Source organism: Eublepharis macularius, chromosome 4, assembly GCF_028583425.1.
Source record: "Eublepharis macularius isolate TG4126 chromosome 4, MPM_Emac_v1.0, whole genome shotgun sequence".
Classification (NCBI taxonomy): domain Eukaryota; kingdom Metazoa; phylum Chordata; class Lepidosauria; order Squamata; family Eublepharidae; genus Eublepharis; species Eublepharis macularius.
In genome coordinates, this window is record NC_072793.1 from 185426589 (window position 1) to 185435519 (window position 8931).

General features: G+C 43.5%; 1 protein-coding gene across 1 annotated transcript in view; it reads left to right on the top strand.

The window, feature by feature from the left end:
- Positions 1-8616, top strand: part of LOC129328454 (zinc finger protein ZFP2-like) — a 30817-nt gene extending 22201 nt beyond the window's left edge. Inside the window, exon 7 of the mRNA XM_054977532.1 lies at positions 5408-8616. Within this exon, the coding sequence (XP_054833507.1) occupies positions 5408-6990 (1583 nt within the window). The 3' untranslated portion in view covers positions 6991-8616. The remainder of the gene's footprint in view (positions 1-5407) is intronic.
- Positions 8617-8931: the final 315 nt, after the last annotated feature.

Sequence of the window (8931 nt, forward strand, 5' to 3'; positions counted from 1 at the left end):
GAATGAACAATCAAATGCAGTATCCTATAACATAATTGTGTTAGCGGGTTTCTGATGACTCACATTGATTCCACTGAGCAGGCGCGGAAGTGCGCCCCCCAGTGGGGATAGGGAGGGAAGTCGCTCTGTGCCGCACTAGCCCGATCGGGGTGGCTGCCAGGCGGAGGAGCCTGGAGCTCTGCCCTGTTGCGCCCCAATTGGGGTGGCTGCTGGCAGAGGAGCCTGGAGCCGGCCCCCCTGTGCATCCCGCCCGCAGCGCTTCGATCGAGGTAGCTGCCGGGCATGGAGGAGCCTGGAGCCGCCAGCCCCCTTGCGCCTCCCGCCCGCAGCGCTCTGATCGAGGTAGCTGCTGGGTGGAGGATACTGGAGCCGCCAGCCCCCTTGCGCCTCCCACCTGCAGCGCTCTGATCGAGGTAGCTGCTGGGCGGAGGATGCTGGAGCCGCCAGCCCCCGTATGCCTCCCGCCCGCAGCGCTCTGATCAAGGCAGCTGCTGGGCACGGAGGAGCCTAGAGCCGCCAGCCCCCCTCCGCCTCCCGCTTGCAGCACCGTGACTGCTGGGAGGAGGAGGCTGGAGCCACCAGTCCCCATGCGCCTCTCACCCGCAATGCCTCGATTGGGGTAGGGAGGATGCTGGAGCCGCCAGCCCCCATGCACCTCTCACCTGCAATGCCTCGATCGGGGTGGTTGCCGGGTGCGGAGGAGGCTGGAGCCACCAGCCCCTGTGCGCCTCCCGCCTGCAGCGCTCTGATCAAGATAGCTGCCGGGCACGGAGGAGCCTGGAGCCGCCAGCCCCCATGCACCTCCCGCCCGCAGTGCCCTGATCAGGGTGGCTGCTGGGCGGATGAGGCTGGAGCCCCCCTCATGCTCCCTGCCAACAGTGCCCCAATCCCCGGCTTCCTCTCCCTCCCCAAGCCATGATTCTGGGGGGGAGGGGCACAGAGGTGGACAAGCCTGGCTTACCTGCTCCCTCCCCAAAGCTGTGATGGGGGGGAGATTCTGGAGAGGCTGGGTTTGGGGGGGGAGGCTTGCCCGCCTTGTCCCCACCCCAATGCCTAGAATTGCCAGTCTCCAGGTGGTGGGTGGAGATCTCTCAGGATTACAACTCATGTGTAGGTGACAGAGCTCAGTTCCCCTGGGGAAAATGGCTGCCTTGGAAGGTAAGGTTCAACGGGCGTTATTTCCCCCTGAGGTCCCTCCCCTCTCAAAGCCCACCCTCTCTAGGGTCCACTTCCCCTCCCATCTCCAGGAATGTCCCAGTCTGGAGCTGGCAATCCTACAAGTCCCAATGGGGAGATGAGGGGGCCACGCAGGGGCAAAGGGGGGCATGGCAGTGGGCGTACCTCGCTCACTTCCCCCCAAGCTACAATGGGGGCAAGGGCAAGGGACCCGAAGGTGGGCATGCCACCCTGCCCTCCTTCCCCTGCCCCAGATCCGAGTGCTGGGGAGGGGACAATAGCCAGCCAGGCCCCCCTGCCCTTTCTAGAGCCCGTTGTATTTTTTGCTACAACGGGCTTTGTTTCTAGTCTAACAATTAAAGATTTGTTTTTTCTCTCTTACCCTTTCTCTTTTTTCTTTTCTTTTTTTGTATTTTTTTTATATTCCCAGAGGAAAACACAATTAAACTTGAACGATTATCACAAGTGCAATATTAATTATTTATAGATTCATTAGTTAATTCTTTTTTTTTTAATAAAATTTTATTGGTGGGTATCACATCTTATACAGTTTCACATTATTTTACAATATCATTAATTGTCCAATACATACTTATTTACTCATTATCCCCAGTTCTGTCTATTTCCTATACCCACCCACCCCTAATCTCCCTTTCCATAATTGACTTCCAACAGCTTTGTATCCCCCCCAGCTACTCTTTGTTTACTTATATCCCCTACCACTTTTATCTTTTTAGTCCCCTTTATCCACCCCTTAAAGATACTTTTAGCTTCCCATTTTAATAATTCTCCAACGACCATAGCTTTCCCCTTAGGTCCCATTTTTTCTCTAAGTAGTTTTTAACTTTCCCCCAAGTCTTCACGAATTCTTCAAGGTCTTCTTTCAATCTGCGTGTCATTTTGTCCATTTCTGCCACATTCATAATCTTCTGAATCCACTCTTCTACTTCTGGTATTTCTTCCTTTTTCCAATACTGCGCATATAATATTCTTGCTGCTGTCGTCATATAAAAAATCAACACCCTATCATTACAGTCATATTTTTCTAAATTCAAACATAATAATAACACCTCTGGATTTAAGTTAATATTCTTCTGTAAAATTTCTGACATTAACTCTACTATTTTTGACCAAAAAGCCTTAGCTTTGTCACATGTCCACATATGGTAAAAGGAACCTTCATGCAGCTTACATTTCCAACATTTGTCTGACATTCGACTATTGTTAATCGCTAATTTCTTGGGAGTTAAATATCACCTATACATCATTTTGAACACATTTTCTCTTATTGTAATACAAGTTGATATTTTCATAGTATGTTTCCACAGATACTCCCATGTCTCAATCCCAATATCTCGGTTACAGTTTATTGCCCACTTGACCATCTGAACCTTCACTGTTTCCTCTTCCGTAAACCATTTTAAGAAGAGTTTATAAATTCTTGCAATCATTTTCTTCCCTCCTTCTAACAATATTTCTTCAATTTCAGAGTTCTTGTTTCTAAAGCCTGTCTTTCTACGGTCCATCTCATATAAACCTTTAATTTGAATATATTGAAACCAACCATATCGAAAGGGCAATTCTTCGTTCAATTTGATCCAATGTCTTCCAGCCTGGTTTGTTTTTAAAATGTCTTTGTAGGCAACCCACTCCTTACCTTTATATACCAGCTCTGGATTTACAACTTCTGCTGGTATAATCCACAATGGTGTTTCTTTACTCAAATATTTCTTATACTTTGTCTATGTCTTAAAGAGGCTTTGTCTCACAAAATGATGTTGAAACATTGCATCAGCTTTAACTTTGTCATACCATAGATAGGCATGCCATCCAAACAAATTATTATTTCCCTCTAATATTAACAATGTATGGTTTTTCAGTATCATCCAATCCCTTAGCCACGTAAAGCACACTGCATCATGATATAATTGTAGATTTGGCAACTGCATGCCCCCTCTTTCTTTCGCATCAAACAGCACTTTCATCTTGACCCTGGGCTTCTTGCCTGCCCATACAAACTCTGATATCAATCTATTGGGATTGTTTGTAGTAAAAATATCATTCTTGCCAACACGTTCATTTTAATTACTGCAATCCTCCCTAGCCATGACAAATTCAGCTTATTCCATTTTATCATGTCTTTCTCTATTTCTACCCACAGTTGTTCATAGTTATTCTTAAACAAATCAACGTTCTTTGCTGTTATTTCTATTCCTAAATACCTCGTTTTTCGAACTACTTCACATTCTATTATTTCAGATAACTGCTGTTGTTTCTTCTTTATCATATTTTTACATATTAATTTAGATTTCTTTTTGTTTAGATAAAAACCTGCTAAGTCTCCAAATTGTTTAATTTTATACAATAACTTTGGCATTATTTGGACCGGGTCTTCTGCTATAAACATCACGTCATCCGCAAATGCTCTTAATTTATATGAAAATCCTTTCACTTTTAGTCCTCTGATATCCTGATTGTACTGTAACCACAGCTTAGAAAGCCTCAGTATCTGTGTAGTCAGAACTATGTGCTGCCCCTTTAACAATTGGTACTCATGGGAATTGTAGTCCCCCCTCCAATATAGAAGTTTATTGTAGGCTTCCTGTGAAGGTGTTAAAACTTGATGGTCCTCTTCCTCCCTTTGTTGGGACGCCTCTCCTCAAGCAAGGATGCAACAGTTATAACGAATTTACCGCTTGTCTACAACAAATCTGGACCAATAAAGATGTATCTTGCTTCTCAATGAACCATGTGTAGTTCACTGGCTCCAACTGTAAGTAAGGATTCCTTTATGATCTGGGTTGAGGAAGGCAGCGCGTTAGAGCTATCTGGAAGCCAGCATCTTTCCCAGCTGCTTCCAGAATACTGATCATGCCTTACTTGCCTTAATAACACTTCCAGGACCATGACAAACAATAATGGTGAAAGTGGACATCCTTGTCTTGTGCCTTTCCTTATTTTAAATCTTTCCGTTGTTCCATCATTGATACATATTATTGCACTTTGGTCTTTATATATTGCCTCTACAGCTTGTATAATATCTTGTCCCATGTCCATTTTCTCCATCACCGCAAGCATAAATTGCCAATTCAAGTTGTCAAAGGCATTCTCCGCGTCCGCAAAGAAGGCCACTTCCTTTTCTGGATGTTTGTCATAATATTCTATTGCGTTCAAAACTACTTTTAAATTGTCTTTAATTTGTCTCTCTGGTAAAAAGCCTGCTTGTTCCTCATCTATAAATTCCATCAACCATATTTTAAGTCTCTCTGCCAAAATCTTAGCAAAAATCTTGTAGTCGTTGTTCAAAAGAGAGATTGGTCTGTAACTTTTTACATCCGTCAAATCTTGATGTTTTTTAGGTATCAATGAAATACAGGCTTCTCTCCACGTGTCCGGCATTTCTTCTCCCTTTAATATTCCATTCATCAATTTTTGTAAAGTCTTCACTAGGTCAAACTTAAGCACTTTATAAAACTTGGCCGTTATCCCATCTGGACTTGGTGCTTTCCCTGGCTTTGTTGTTTCAATGGCTCTAATAATTTCTTCTTTCGTTATCTCTGCGTTAATTAATTATTTGTAGATTCATTAGTTAATTCTTTACTAGGTAAAACTGTTTTTACTTTCTGAAAGAAACTTTGATAATATGGAGAATAAGTATTATCAATAAAAAAAATTTTAAAAACAAACAAGGTGGTGCAATCCCCTTCCCTGGAAACTGGCAGGATGGCATGTGGCTGTGTGGATGCGCTGGTGAAAGAGGAGCCCACATAGGTTTTTAAGCAGAGGCCAGATGGCCAGCTGTCCTCAATGATGATTCTATGACTCAGTATGTATGTGGGCAGATAGTGGGAGGAAGGGCAGGGATGTGTGAGCTGGAACTCAGTTCCGTATCCTATTCAGGGTAATTCCAATCATCACTTGGGGTGAGGACGGAATTTCCTCCAGGCCAGATTGGCCAGTGATCTTGTAGATTTTTTGCCTTTCTTTGAGCATGGAGCAGGGGTCATGGGGGGAGGGGAAGGTGTAATTTTCCTGCCCTGTGTTTCAGGCTAGGACTAGATGATTGTTGGGATGCATTTCACCTTTATGTTTTCATGCTTAGTATAACTGAATACTCAGCAATCGGTGAAAACATAGGATTTGTTCCCCCTTAAAGTGTTTTCTGTTCCATCGTTATCCAACGACTTTTCCCTTGATTCTGCTTTTTCACCAATCTTTTCTCTTTCCACAGAGGCTGTTGGTCCCCATAAAAAGCCTAAGAAAGAACCTCATCAGCTCCCATTGAAAAGGGAACAGCAAAGAAGAAGGAGTAGAACAAGATGGCAGAGAAGGAACGAATCATCTGCTTCTCAGGGTGCTGAATCCCAGGACATCCTGCCATACCATGGAAGAATCACTTGCCCCATGTGTAGAAAAGAATTCCTTTACCAATCACTGTTTGATATACATTGGAGAAAACACACAGGGGATAAACCACATCAATGTGTGGACTATGGAAAGACCTTTGCTCAGAGTTCGCAGCTTACTGAGCATCGACGTATCCATACCAGGGAGAAACCATATAAGTGTGAGGACTGCGGAAAGAGCTTTGCTCGTTGTTCAAAACTTATTGTCCATCGATGTATACGTTCAAGGGAAAAACTTTTTAAATGGGTGGACTGTGGAAAGAGATTTGCTCAGAGTACGAATCTTGCTGTCCATCGACGTATCCATACAGGGGAGAAACCTTTTAAATGTGTGGTCTGTGGAAATACTTTTGCTCAGCATATGCAGCTTACTGCTCATCGACGTATTCATACAGGGGAGAAACCTTTTAAATGTATGGATTGTGGAAAGAGCTATACGCGGAGTACGCAGCTTACCGTCCATCGACGTATCCACAGAGGGGAGAAACCTTTTATATGTGTGGACTGTGGAAAGAGCTATACTTGGAGTACGCAGCTTACTGTCCATCGACGTATCCATACAGGGGAGAAACCATATAAGTGTGAGGACTGTGGAAAGAGCTTTGTTCAGAGTACAGCACTTACTGTCCATCGACGTATCCATTCAGGGGAGAAACCTTTTAAATGTGTGGACTGTGGAAAGAGCTTTGCTCAGAGTACGCAGCTTATGGTCCATCGACGTATCCATTCTGGGGAGAAACCTTTTAAATGTATGGATTGTGGAAAGAGTTATGCTTGGAATTCAAGCCTTACTGTCCATCAACGTATCCATACAGGGGATAAACCATATAAGTGTGAGGACTGTGGAAAGAGCTTTGTTCAGAGTACAGCACTTACTGTCCATCGACGTATCCATTCAGGGGAGAAACCTTTTAAATGTGTGGACTGTGGAAAGACCTTTGCTCAGAGTACGAAGCTTACTGTCCATCGACGTACGCATTCTGGGGAGAAACCTTTTAAATGTATGGATTGTGGGAAGAGTTATGCTTGGAATTCAAGCCTTACTGTCCATCGACGTATCCATACAGGGGATAAACCATATAAGTGTGAGGACTGTGGAAAGAGCTTTGTTCAGAGTACAGCACTTACTGCCCATCGACGTATCCATTCAGAAGAGAGACCTTTTAAATGTGTGGACTGTGGAAAGAACTTTGCTCGGAATAAGCATCTTACTGTCCATCGACGTATCCATTCGGGGGAGAAACCTTTTAAATGTGTGGACTGTGGAAAGAGCTTTGCTTGGAATACGCGTCTTACTGTCCATCGACGTATCCATTCAGGGGAGAAACCATTTAAATGTGTGGACTGTGGAAAGTGCTTTACTTGGCATGCACAGCTTACTGTCCATCGACATATCCATACAGGTTAGAAACTATGTAAGTGTGAGGGCTGTGGAAAGAGCTTTGCTTAGAGTACAGCATTTTACATCCATCAATATATCCATTCAGGGAAAAAGCCATATAATTGTGAGGACTGTGGAAAGCGCTTTGTTCAGAGTACAGATTTTAACGTCCATCAACATATCCATTCAGAGCAGGAACCATATAAATCTGTGGACTGTGGAAAAAGCTTGTTCAGAGTGCATACCTTGCTGTCCATCAGTGTATCCATATAGGGGAGATACCATATAAGTGTGAGGGTTGTGGAAATATTTGCTCAGAGTATGCAGCTTACTGCCCATCAGCAAATCCATAAAGGGGAGAAACGATACTACTGTGCAGAGTGTACAAACAGCTTTGCTCAGACTTTGGGTCTTATTGTCCATCGATGAACCCACACTGGAGAAAATCCATATAAATATCAAGACTGTGGAAGAAACTGATATCTAAAGAGTTATGCTGTTTCGTATAAAAATATTCACATAAGAGAGAAAACAATCTTTTCAAGTTGTGTGCAGTGCAACCTTCTTTTAAGTTGGGTGTGTGTGCGCGAGGGACACATGTTATATTTCTTTTATGATGGAAATTTTTAAAATCATTTTTAAACCATGTTGATCTATGTGGAAAAGGTGGGTTATAAGTGCTTTAATAAATAATTAAATAATAAATAAATGCTTCCACTGTGGGAACAGCTTCAGCCACAGCCCCTCTATTACCAGGTGTCCTGAAGTCCATGCAGGGAAGCCAGCTTGCATCCTATCAGAGGTGTCAGAAGAAAGGCAAACTGTATAAATGTTAGTGTCTAGTGTTACCGTTTCATGGTAACCTTGAGATTTGACTACTGTACGTAGATCTCCCTTCTAAGTTAACTTGGAGACTCCAGTTGGTGCAAGACGAGCAAGAGCATGCATATTTCTCTCATTGTGCAGTCACAAAGGTTTTGACTATCACGTACAAAGCCCTTCTTGAACTTGGTCCATCATTTCTATGGGATCACTTCTTTCCCCGTGTTCCACCATGGCATCTTTGCCCATCTAAACAGGGCCTTCTGCAAGTGCCCCTACCCATCGGAAAAATCAACAGTTGCCAATACACGTGCATTCTCTGTCATGACCTCCACTTTATGGAACGACCTTCCTGAAGAGGTCAGGAAAGCCCCCACTCTCCTGGCTTTTCACAAACAATCCAAAGCTGAATTATTCAAGAGGGCTTTTTCAAGAGGGCTTTTTACCCAGTTTGGTGTAGTGGTTAAGAGCACGGGACTCTAATCTGGAGAGCTGGGTTTGATTCCCCACTCCTCCTCTTGAAGCCAGCTGGGTGACCTTGGGCGAGTCACAATTATCTGGAGCTCTCTCAGCCCCACCCACCTCACAGGGTGATTGTTGTGGAGTAATAATAATACTTTGTAAACCACTCTGAGTGGGCATTAAGTTATCCTGAAGGGCGGTATATAAATCGAATGTTGTTGTTGTTGTTGTTGTTATTATAACTCAAATATAAAGGCTGTCATATAAGGAAGCATTGTCGAAGAGATGCGTCTGTAAAGGTATGGAGGGTGACTATAGTTTTTACTACTGTTGGTGTAAGTATGATCCTTCCAGGTTGTTCCCGTGTTCTTTAATATGTCTTTCTTAGAATTGCATATGGTCTGTTTCAGCATTTCTTCAACTCTGTATTGTATTCCTGCTGTTTAAAATCTTTTCAAATTTGTATGTATACCCGTATAACATTGTTTATTGAAATGTCTTTGAAATTGACTGTAGCGACTGACACCGTGTAATCTCTCTTTCTTCTCAACATACTCCCCACTTTTGATGGGAGTTTGTCTGACCCTTGGAGACTTGGGTGCTGCACTACTATTAGAAAAACAAGTTAAAGCAGCCGCAAAAAATGCTTTTTACAACCTTACTCTAGCCTGGAAGATGACTTCT